This window comes from Phycodurus eques, chromosome 15 (assembly GCF_024500275.1).
Source record: "Phycodurus eques isolate BA_2022a chromosome 15, UOR_Pequ_1.1, whole genome shotgun sequence".
Taxonomy (NCBI): Eukaryota; Metazoa; Chordata; class Actinopteri; order Syngnathiformes; family Syngnathidae; genus Phycodurus; species Phycodurus eques.
In genome coordinates, this window is record NC_084539.1 from 1235401 (window position 1) to 1247916 (window position 12516).

Below are 12516 nucleotides of genomic sequence, written 5' to 3' on the forward strand. Positions count from 1 at the left end.
TAACCCTGGCGCTCGCGTTTTTGACTCTCGTGTTTTTTGTCTCTCTCCTCGTCTTGCTGGCAGCTCGTCAGCCGGGCTGGCCGTGGGCCACCCCTCCCCCCTTTTCCCCTTTCTCTATTCGGCCACACGGCTCAGTAAGAGCGACACACGGACTTTAGTCCAATACACGATGTTATAGTTCCCTTTTCATGCGCCTATTTTCCTTCTTTTTAATCATTATTAGTGTTATTTTCTTTCGTTAGTTAGACCCCCTTTGTGTGTTTCCCTCGAGGTCCCTTGTAGATGTCATTAAATAGACTATAAAATTCCACTCGGTTGTATTTTGTGTGTTCTGAGTTGAAGTAAGCCTCTGTCATCGAGAACTCAGAATTTCATAAAGCGTAGCAACCTTCAGTTTACGAGATTGATAAAAGGTAATATCAAGATATTTAATGTTCAAACTGATAAACTGCATTGTTTTTAGCCAATAATCATGAACTTAGAATTTTATGGCTGCAACGCGTTCCAAAAAAGCTGGCACAGGGTCATGTTTACCACTGTGTTACATCACCTTTTCTTATAACAACATTCAATTCAATTCGATTTCCATTTGTTTGATGATCTTAAACATTGAAGTGGGGTAACAGGAGGGAGGCGAACATTTTTAAAAAATAGTTACGAGAAAGGGGTAATTACTTTTTCACAGCACTGTGTCCTTGGGTGATTTTTTTTTTTTTTTTTTTATTCATTCAAATTTGGCAGGCATGTTACCAACACTTTTGGGTTGTTACAAATCTAGAAGACATTTTCATTTTCAGTTTAGAGGGCCTTTAAAGACACACGTTGTAAGCAATGTAAACACAGGTTTTGGCACCAGCACGCCAGAGTAAAAGTCACAAGCCCTGTATTACTCAAGAGGAACACATGGGGGGGGGGGGGAAGCAAATCCCCACTTATAAACAGACACATGCATTTTTTTTTCACAACTTAAAAGCATTTTATTTTTTTGACAGGTGGGGAGGAACTCCAGAAACCCAATGATTTGTAAACAAGCAATTAATAAATATATAAAAAAATTTTCCCGATGTCTCCTTTAAAATCTCTCACCCAGATGTGAGTGGAAACCTAAACTGGACCCCCAGGCACCCTCTTGGTTGTATGTAATTAATTCTTACATATGGCAGAGATGATTACCCATCATATTGTGTGAAAAAAGGCAATAGAGTTCTTGTAACTCTTGGCTTAATGGCTTCAGTGCTCTATGTGTTATGAATTTTGTTGGGACTGAATGTGAAAGGCTTCCCGTCATTTACATAAATCACAATAGATAATGTCACAAAGCATGAGCAGATGATGACTTCTAAAATGGCTTTATTTTGAAAGCGATATGCAAAAATAAAACCCCCGTTGCTGAGTTGGAATGTCAATTAACATTACCATCTGGCTTTGCTCAGTGAGGAAAAACATGGCGCTGCGAGTGATCTCAGTTTTCTTTGCTACTCCTTCCAAATGTCTCCAAATGCTCACGGGCACAAAATTCAGCAGAGCCTCACGCAATCCTGGGCGGCAGCCTCCGTTTGTAGATTCCAGCCAATGCTTTGGCGGCATTATAGATCATCTGCCGTTGTGTCATCCCCGTCATAGCCTGAAGCCATTCTGTTCTATTGATGTTTGGCAGGCTGCGCTCCAGGACTTCCCCGACTGTAACCATAAGACCGGACCATCGGAGGCTGTAGTCCGGAGGGGTCAGGGACTGAGCCTGTATACAAATGACAAACCCATTTGACAGAAGTTTAAACATTGTGGGCCAAACTGCAGAATCATGTGATGTTGGTTATTGTTGAATTGGAAAAACTGCCTTGCTCAGAAAAATACCAGTAATCACACATTGACTTCGAGGAATTATATTAGACATGTATATTAGTTCACCACACACAAAGTGAAATATTTCAAGCCTTTATTTGTTTCAATTTGGATGATTATGGCAGAAAGAAGAAAAACAAAACAAATCCAGTGTATCACAAAATAAGAACATCATGACAAAGTGCAACATTGTGGGCTCCCTGTGTCCCAATGTTGTCAGCTAAATATCACAAAACCCCTGCAGAGGTTTTCCTCGGCCTTTAAATGATCTCAGCCTGGCTTAGTCAGCTTCAGAATCATGGCGAAGACTACGGACTCGTCCGTTGTGCAGAAAACCATGATTGACACCCTCACAAGGAAAAATTGACACCCTCAAAAGGAAAAATTGCAAAAGAAGAATTCCATGTGTCAAGGCACTCCTGAACCAAAAACAATGTCAGAAGCATCTGTGCTTGGGCTAAGGAGAAAAAGTACTGGTCTGTTGTCCAGTGGTCCCAAGAACTCTTTTCAGATGAAAGCACATTTTGCATTTCATTTGGAAATCAAGGTCACAACGAGTCTGGAGGAAAACTGGAGAAGCACAAAAGTCAAGCTGCTTAAAGTCCAGTGTGAAGTTTCCACAGTTAGTAATTATTTGGGGAGCCATGTCATTTGCAGGCGTGGGTCCATTGCCTTTTATCAAGTCCGCAGTCAACACAGCTGTCGACCATTTTAGAGCACTTCATGCTTCCCGCTGCTGGTGAGCTTTTTGGAGACTGATTTTATTTTCCAGCAGGATTTGGCAGCGGCCCGCAAAGCCAAAACTACCAATACCTGGTTTAATAGCCATGGAATAACAGTACTTGATTGGCCAGCGAACTCGCCTGACTTGAACCCCATTGAAAATGTACGGGGGATTGTCAAGAGAAAGATAAGGGAAGAGAAACCCCAAAATGCAGACGATCTGAAGGCCAATATCAAAGAAACTTGGGCTACAATAACACCTGAACTGTGCCAATGGCTGATCACCTCCATGCCACGTCGCCTTGATGCTGTCATGCAACAATCCAACAATGGACTGAGGGTATATTACTTTAATACACTTTTCAGAAGGACAGTATTTCTGTGTTGAAGATCCTTTTTTGTTGGTCACATTAAATATTCAAATTTTCTGAAATACTGGATTTGTTTATTTTTTGGTCTTTTCCCATAATCATTCAAACTTGAAACAAATAAATGCTTGAAATATTGCACTGTGTGTGTGGTGCAAAGAAAACAAGTTTTACTTTTAACCAAGTTATTGAAATAAATGGACTTTCCTTCAATATTCAAAATGTTTGCCACATACCATAGTCTGGGCGTCCCTGCTAACTACTGCCCCCGCAACCTGACCTCGGATAAGCGATAGAAAATGGATGGATGGATTTTATTTCTCTCTTTATGTTTTGGCCTGTTCGGCTGTTAGGCCAAGCAGAATGGAAAATCTGTATCCCTTTTATGCCAAAACAGTGTAACTGTGTCACAGTGGAGTTTTTAAGCTTCCGCTGTGGTATTATAATTGAGGTTCATAGAGAATCAGACTTGATCAGTCGAACAGAATAAGGTTTCTAGAAGGGAGAAAGAAACAAAGACAAAAGACAAAGCTACTAATTGTAAACAGGATGAGAGAAGTAAATCATGACATCATCTACAACAATGAAATGTAAATATGAGTGCTGTGCTATAGTGCTACACCCTGTGAGGGAAGGACAGGACAAGATAGAACAGGACAAGGACAGGAGAAGAAGCATGCAGGACCAGGGTCGTGAACCCGGCTGTACAACGCAAGTGTGGTGGCATTAATTATGTAAATTATAAAAGTGTACAGGAAGAGAGTATAAGTGAGGGGATACACAAGCGATTTGAATATTCATGAGTTATTTGTTGCAGTAAGTGCGTGACCCCAGACCCAGTGAAAGAGTCCTAGGGGTGTGTGCCTGCGGATACATGCAAGTGAATTGATGTGAATTTTACATGCACAAAGACTGACAGAAGTGTCCTGCAACTGCTTCGGCCGCACCGCAGCGGCTGAGGACCCCACCCAATCAATCGAGGGGCAGGATCAGGCCCAGGGGTCCACCCAAGAGCAGCCCGGCGGACGGGACACGTCCCACACCGAGGTACCCAGGGAGGTCCGCCAGCCCCACCGAGGCGCCCCGACAACCGGCCACCCAGCGGGGGCCGCAGGGACCCAACGCCACCCCCCCAGCTAACCAACCGCCCCACACAGAGTGTTCCTTGTTTGTTGGAAAGGAGGCGGATAGGGTAACCCGACAAGGGAACGATAAGAGGGGGGGGGGGGGGGGGGGCAAGGAGCAGCTCCGGGCCATGAGAGGTCAGTCCCAACACCAAGCAGAGATCCAGCCCGGGGGGCCCAGCCTCTGGAGCACCGCCATGCAAATAAGTGAGACCCGCCTCCCCCCCTGTTACTATGACTGCCCGACAAGCAGTCATTGGCCATACCCCGTGTATCAGTGCCCCCCCCCCCACCACCATTAATGCTGAAAGCCAATGACCGGGGTTCAATCCCCGGCTCCACCTGTGTGGAGTTTGCATGTTCTCCCCGTGCCTGCGTGGGTTTTCTCCGGGCACTCCGGTTTCCTCCCACATCCCAAAAAACATGCATTAATTGACAACTCTAAATTGCCCGTAGGTTTGAATGTGAGTGCGAATGGTTGTTTGTTTGTATGTGCCCTGCGATTGACTGGCAACCAGTTGAGGGTGTACCCCGCCTCCTGCCCGATGATAGCTGGGATAGGCTCCAGCACGCCCGCGACCCTAGTAGGGGAAGCGGCTCAGAAAATGGATGGATGAAGTTACTTGTTCAAATATGAAGACTGTCTCCCTATTGTTCTGCTGTGGTTTTAACCACTAGTCCCTCTGTCCCTCTGTTTGTCCCCTCCTAAAATCCTTTTCTGTCCGGCTGCATTTTCAGTAAACATCAGAATAATAAAACATTTAAAAATAAACAGAGGGAGTGTTTCAAACTCCCCTGTTGCACAGCAAAACTGTTCCAGCACAAAGACATACAGATACACCATTCTGTAAGGCCATGCAGCTGAACAGGACAAGTTGATTAAAAAAATAAACAAAGTCCACTAGCTTAATGCCAACAAACAACGACCAAATTAACGGAAAATGTCATTAACATGCTAACAGATTGCATCGACAGTTGCGGCTTCAGAACCCTTTAAGAAACACATATTTGAACACATAAGGTGGAAAAACACATTTTAGACAGATAATATAACATTGGTCACAAGCATATATTCTTCATCCTTGACAAAAAGTGACAAGTGGTAGAACAGCAGAAGAAGAAGTCTATTCTTTGTTTGTCTGCTTGACTGCACTGTACAATAGTGCCTCCCGGTGGCAAAGGCAGGCACAACAAAAGGCGCAGCACACAGATGAATGAAACATTAGATCATGAGGCATAAATTGTTTAATGCTTCACATTCTATTTATTTTATTATTCTGTTTTTATAAAGTACAAAGACAAAATTTCAAAACACTGTTTGTGGAAAACCTACATCCAAACACCAGCCACCAGCTAGGCGTGGCAGCGTGCCCGCGTGCCCACGTACACTGTCCAGTGAACTTGCCGCAAAAGGTTTAGCTAAACAAAAACACCCTCCTTCCAAAGCACAAGACTGGGGCGTCTTTTTCACAAACGAACCACCGCAGACGGAATTAGAGGGAGCTACGTGCGACTGACAGACAAAGTTCTAAAGAACCTAAGAAGTCGTTTAATCCAAACAACCAATCTCGGCCCATGTATATTAATGGTCCTCGTAACCAACCACGCCAATCCGATGATAAATCAAAATCCTGGAATAACCGTAAGTAATTTGCGCCAAAACACCGTGTCGAAACAGGGTACACGCAATGACCAGCCTGAATTTGAGCTGTCTAACAGAGACCCGAAAACAACTAGTGATGACCGGCAAAAGGGCTCCCAAACTAACAGCTCCCTAGAATTACTTGAGGTGCTCTGCAGCCAGTCCAAAGACAAATGGGACCCATCATTATGACTAGGCCTGACTGGGTCGGACTGAGCACAGAGGACGCAGCAGTCAATCGGGGAACCTCCTTTGTTCTCTTAACGAACTGTCCAATCCCTCTGTGACCCTGGAGGACCCCAAAATGATGTCACTTCGCCATAACCTTAGTGGACCACTTTGTGACGACCAATCCCTAGACCCCTCTCGTGCCGTCCTAATTGTCCGACTACACCCAGGCGAGGCCCCTGACTCGCATGACGTTACGCAACTGAATAACGTTCTGTCATTCAGTCAGCTTTTGGGCAAACTAACCGCTAGAGGTACTTCTCGGAAATTCTATTTAAACGTTACACTCAAGTATGAACTTGCCCGCGAAGCTCTGACTGACTCCGCGGCAGACATCTCTGTTATGTCCCGCGCTGTATTCAATCAGCTTCTGACATTGCTACAAGCCAGTGGCCGTGACCTCCAACGGCAACGCTGCACACTAACTATCCGCGCATTTTCAGTGATTTACACCGAAGTAAACATCTTAAATATGCTCCACTGGACAATTGGCCCCATGATGATAGACTAACTATCTGGGCTACGTGTCTCCAATTGAATCTCCAAATATACTCTTGGACCCTGCACATCCTGGTCACCAGCTCTTCCAGCTCCTTCCCTCAATGCAAACGACAAACCCAATTCCAATGTAGTTGGGACGTTGTGTTAAACATAAATAAAAACAGAATACAATGATTTGCAAATCATGTTCAACCTATATTTAATTGAATAAACTACAAAGACAAGATATTTCATGTTCAAACTGATAAACTTTATTATTTTTAGCAAATAATCATTAAATAAAAATTTATGGCAGCAAGGCGTTGCAAAAAAGCTGGGACAGGTGGCAAAAAAAGACTAAGAAAGTTGAGGAATGCTCATCAAACACCTGTTTGGAACATCCCACAGGTGAACAGGCTAATTGGGAACAGGTGGGGGCCATGATTGGGTAGAAAAGGAGCTTCCCTGATTTGCTCAGTCATTCACAAGCAAAGATGGGGCGAGGTTCACCTCTTTGTGAACAAGTGCGTGAGAAATAGTCAAACGGTTTAAGGACAATGTTCCTCAACATACAAATGCAAGGAATTTAGGGATTTCATCATCGATTGTCCATAATATCATCAAAAGGTTCAGAGAATCTGGGGAAATCACTGAATGTAAGCGGCAAGGCTGAAAACCAACATTGAATGCCCGTGACCTTCCATCCCCACGAGGTGGGATCACACGAGATTGTAAACAAACTCTCGGCCGTCGCTTACCAAATTAAAATCAAACAAGGCCGCAAAGGCGCGCTTTGGAAGTGTGTTTATCGAAATCAAATAAAAAGACCCTCACCGGAGCCCCGACCGGAGGTCGGTCCCAACGATAAGGGACCAGCGGAATCCCACAGGAATTATAGTTTGACGCAACCTATGTTTACAACACCAAACCTAATCAAGGGCTGGACTCTGGGTCGGACTCAGTGCTGGTGCTCCTCGGACGTTTTCAACCCCAAGGGCATGAAAATTCTGAGCCACGCCATTAAATTGACCCCAAGCTCGTAAAGTCACCTGCCTGTTCTCATTTCAGTACCAGGAAAATGATCCGGCTGCTTAGCCTCGCGCTGTACCTCCTTACCGTTACTGCACGACCTGAAATTATTTGTCCTGGCCCCGTCTCAACTAGGGCTGCTTATCACCAACTGTCAAACCCACACCCAAAAAGTGTTTGTCTGCCTCGAACCGCGAGAAGTGTACTTGAAACATCGGGATGTCCACCGAAACCAGCTTCACCGGAGCCACTTGGTCCAACAACGCTGTCAGCCATGCCCCCTCCGATACTACACATGCTCCAACAATTAGAGAACGTTGTCGTCACTGAGGCCCACCTCAGCGGGATCCACAGATGATCAAAACGTTTCGTAGGGGGCCTGCTCATGGCTGCTGCATCCCTCGGCACCTTGTTCAGCACAGGAACCTCCACGGTCAAAGCAATTATCTTAAACACTGTTAAGAAACAGATTGGGAAACTTCAAGCCGAAATTCCCAACACCCAACGCAGCATGAATAAACAAGCTGATAACCTCCAGTCCTTAGCGGAAACACTCAAAGGCACGATTTTAGTCCTCACAGTGTCATCCTGAACCAAACTAGACAGAGCATAAGTAAACTGATGTCAGTGGTCCAAACGGCTTACGCTCACACACTGATTGTTACCACATTGATGAATGACATGCTCCGTGAAATCTTTTCATCCATAGACAATTTAGCAATGGGTAGAATCCCTCCATACGTGGTACCCCTTACCCTAGTCGAAAGTATCCTCGCTAAAGCTCTAGCTCTATCAGTCCTGTCCAAAACCACTTGACTTTTTCTCTCGGGAGTTCCACTATCTTGTATGTCAACCAGGAGTTCAGAGAAATAGCCTTTCTCGTTACTCTCCCAGTAACCCGCGAAACATATATCGCTTAAAAGACGTAATTATTGTTAGCACCTGGCAGGGCGACACTCACGTCCGAGTCAATACTCCCACGGTGGTCGCTTATTATGATCGTAATCCTTATTTGTATCTGGCGCCAAATTTGGAGGTGCATCCTCACAAAAGACATCCATTACTTGTGTCTCAGTAAGCCGTTCATCCGAGATGAAGTGAATGGGATTTGTGGCCTGAAGCCCTTGAAGGATGGGTCATGGTGTAGAGCAGAAGCTATACCTCGCTACCAGGTTACTACTACTCACGCAGAAATTGTTGGTACCAAATGGCTAGTGAAGACACCAGCCCTAAGTGAGCACTATGTCACGACCACCACGAAACCATAACAAGACTCGCCCTGCCAAGTCAAACCATGTGGCTCAACGTCCCAAAAGATGCCATTTTCCATATTGAGGACGTCCATCTTTACCATCTGCCAGCTGACAATTATGACCGTAAAATCGACATTTCCAACTTTTTCGGACAATACAAACTTGAAGTTGATCCTGAAACGCTCAACTAAATTCAATTTGAAGGCACTCAAACGATTGACATCATCCACATAGACAACACTCTACACGCCATTAGCACAGACTCTAAAATACCCGAGCTCCCACTCATGCACTACTGGTCTGCAGCAGATAACATCTTGATCGCCTTGGTCGGTCTCGGTTACTGGATGACTTTCGTTATCACCTACCTGCTCTATTGAAAGACTCAGAACTTGCAGGGTCTTCTGCGTCAGAGCTCAAGTGTGTGGCCCAAAATCTTCTGTCGGAAAAGAACAACTGAACCCGAACCGGACGTCTCTACTCTCTTTTTAAATCTAGACTAGGATTCCATTCTGTCATCAAGATTAGAACCTCTAATTAGCACCGTCCCTCTCCTAGATTGATGAATTTGGTTTTACACCTGACTGTTATGTCCCCTGTGTGCTAAGTTGAAGCGAACTTCCTCTTCTTTCTCTTCTGTAGAGCCATGTTGAGTTTCTCCTTTTGTTTTTTTATTTTTACTGAGAACTCTACACCTAGTTAATGTTTACCCTGAGTGGTAGCTTCTCCCCTGCCCCGAATTACTGTTCTCACTGCCATCCCAATACGCACACAGACACACGCACGCACACACACACACACACACACACACACACACACACACACAAATGTTGTACTTTGGTAACTGCATTGTTGTGTATTCCTGCCAACCTGTGCCATCTTCCTAAGAGATGTCACCGAAGTGGGGTTATGTAGCGAGTATGCCTTGCCAGAACAAATGGTACCCAGGATCCCCCAATCTCTGACTGCCCTGCATACCTGCCTCAGCCGCCACGCCATGACAGACAGCCACAAGGATGCCTAATTTATCTCACCCGGACGCTAAATTAATTACCAGCCAGTCTGAAGAATTCTATCAAATGAGAGACACAGGATACCTGGTTTATCACTCGGACGCAAACTTAATTAACACTCACCCCCCAGCGAGTCTGAAGGGTTTCACCAACAAAGACCTTTTTCTGCACACTGACTGAGGACCAAGACGATGAGCAACCTGCTGTGCAAAGTGGTTCCAGATGATGAACCAAAGACGATTTGGCTTTTCTGGTCTGGGATTATTGATGGAGCCCAGCGACACACGCAGGCAGTGTAGAGTTACTGCACTATATGACTGAGCGATACTGCAACATGTTCTCACAGAATGTTTCTGCTTTAATATTTTAAGAACCTTGCATGACTGCTCCCAGTGTCTACCACCACATCAATGTCATTAGTGATTGTATTTCTTCAAATTTGAATGCCTGATGTCAAATCTGTTTGTCCACTGAACCGGATGAGACGTTTCACCCCACACAACACAAATGCCACATTGCAAATACTAAATGCTCTCAGCACCCACATGAAATTGAAACACTCATTACATGGTTTAAACAGGGTGTGGGTGACAATGCAAAGCTGGAAACCGGTTTCCTTATCTTAGATCCAATAATTAATCTTTTATTCCCATGGGATTAAAACCACAAATAGTACTACTTCTTTCATAACTATGATTAAGAGGCACGGTCTATCTCCCTTTTGGTCGTGGGGGTGGAGGAGGTTTGTGGGCACTCCCTTTCTCTCCTTTGTGCATAAAAGGCTGAAGCTTCTTCGTCCTTTGCTCCTTTCCATCAAACCACCTGTCCTCGACCGGACCGGCCAAGCATCCGGGAGATCGACGAGCCTGCCTAAATTGCGTTCCACGCAATGGAAGTCCAACGTGCGGTCTACTAAAGTCCAGATTGGTGCATATTTGGGTTTAAATTAACAGTAACAGGAATTCCCAGCTCTATGCCTTGTCATCACGAATGCTCATTCCACCCTCACATCACAAATTCAGCCTCCTTTGCCAATGTTTGTCTGTCCTTTGTTCTGTAGTTAGACCCATCTGTATTGTTTCCCCTGTTAGATTTCATAAACTTTTCTATAAAAATCCACTACCTGTATCATTTGTGTGTTTGGATTCGACAAAAACCTCGGTGATCGAGAACTAGTATTTCATTACTGTAGCAACCTTCAGATTATGAGACTGATAAAAGGTTTTTTGTCACTTTTCCCCAAATTCTACACGCACAAAAAAAGAGACGTGGTGCCCTTTACAAGACAGATAGTTTGATTGTGACGTTAAAAACTTAAATCGGACCAATCCGGAAGTGAACACAGGCGTTCACCTTCGACGAATGTATTTCTTAAATAAATTACATTTTATCCAAACGCCAATACACTCTACAACTGTATTAAACCACTCCGTGTAAGGTTTATGCCACAGCTGGCTGAAAGTAACAGCTTTAGTAATTACCTAAAATATATATTTTTTGTTTCTCTCATGGTTAATTATTTTCATACATGCATTTTCAAATGCACTGTTTTACAAAAAAAAATGAAGGATAATATATTAAAGGACATTTCTTAAAACAACAACAACAGCATTGCTTGCATTCTTGAACAAAAAAAGGTTTCATGTTGAATATAATGCTTGATTAATTCCTAAATGAGGAGATGGTTCAAATTGTGGCTAACAAAAGTTGAAATTCCTCATTCCTGTTCAGAATGGTAAAGCAAGAGCTCAATGAATTTGAAAGCGTCTACAGTAAAAACGCGTACACATTCAAAGATCTACATGTAGATGCCACAATCTGAAATACAAGGGAGTTCAATCTTGAACAGTCAATCCTAACTAACTATCCACTCATTCACTTTCTGTAGCACTTATCCTCTTTTCCTAAATAATGACATTCGTCATTCACTTTGGATCGTTGCGGTTCGGCCTTGAGATAATTACTCGTGTACCTGCTGGACATGTTCGAGAGCCAGTGGGGTTGCCTGGGTGAAGACCTCCACTCGGGCATTAAGACCAGGGTCCTCCAAGATCAAACAGCCTATGTCAAACCACCTGAAGACAAAACCAATATTTTCAGGTTATGAAATTTGTGTACATCAAAATAAACTGTAGTGTTCTTCGTATTTAGAGGACTGCTAAAATAAATTATCAATAAATCATTTTATTAGGAGACATTCTCTAAAAAACATTACTCATATCAGAGATATGAGCGACATGATATTGATATAAATTTGGTCACAATCCAGCTCGTTTTACTTGTGCTCAATTTTTTTTCCATTCACCTCTCCACCGCGCACCTCATTAGCCACTGCACTCACAGCGGCGCTAAGGTGCTTCAGATCAGAATTCAGCCACTATTTTAGTCTCTCTTGCTTACTTTGTGTGACTTCTATGGTTTCTCTCTCTCTTTCTTGGGGTACATTGTGGCACAGTGAAGCATGCAGATGGCCGCCGGCAAAGTATCAGCAGTCACCTCCTGGCTGTTCCGGACTCCCACAAGCAGCTGCAACAGTTCCTAGGGTTTGGCCAACTTCTACCGCCGCTTCATTCACGGCGACAGCTTCATCGCCGGCCCTGTCAACTCCTCCAAGGTGCCTTTCAGTTGGACTCAGGTGGCCAAAGAGGCCTTGGACTACGATGGGCGTGAGGAGGAGCCAACCTGGGACAATGTTGATTCCACCCCCTGTCACTGAAGATGAGGAGGCCACTATGGTTTGGAAACTTTGACATGACACTGGTCTTTGGAACCATCGTTTGTGGTATAGCTACAGTTTAAATTATTGATAAAAGC

General features: G+C 44.2%; 1 protein-coding gene across 2 annotated transcripts in view; it reads right to left on the minus strand.

Moving 5' to 3' along the window:
* Positions 1 to 905: 905 nt before the first annotated feature.
* Positions 906 to 12516, minus strand: part of prrc1 (proline-rich coiled-coil 1) — a 29818-nt gene continuing 18207 nt past the window's right edge. For both annotated transcript variants that reach the window (XM_061699345.1, XM_061699344.1), the window contains exons 8-9: positions 11675 to 11777; positions 906 to 1738 (exon numbers count right to left, since the gene is read on the minus strand). In XM_061699345.1, the coding sequence (XP_061555329.1) occupies positions 1529 to 1738; positions 11675 to 11777 (313 nt within the window). In that variant the 3' untranslated portion in view covers positions 906 to 1528. The remainder of the gene's footprint in view (positions 1739 to 11674; positions 11778 to 12516) is intronic.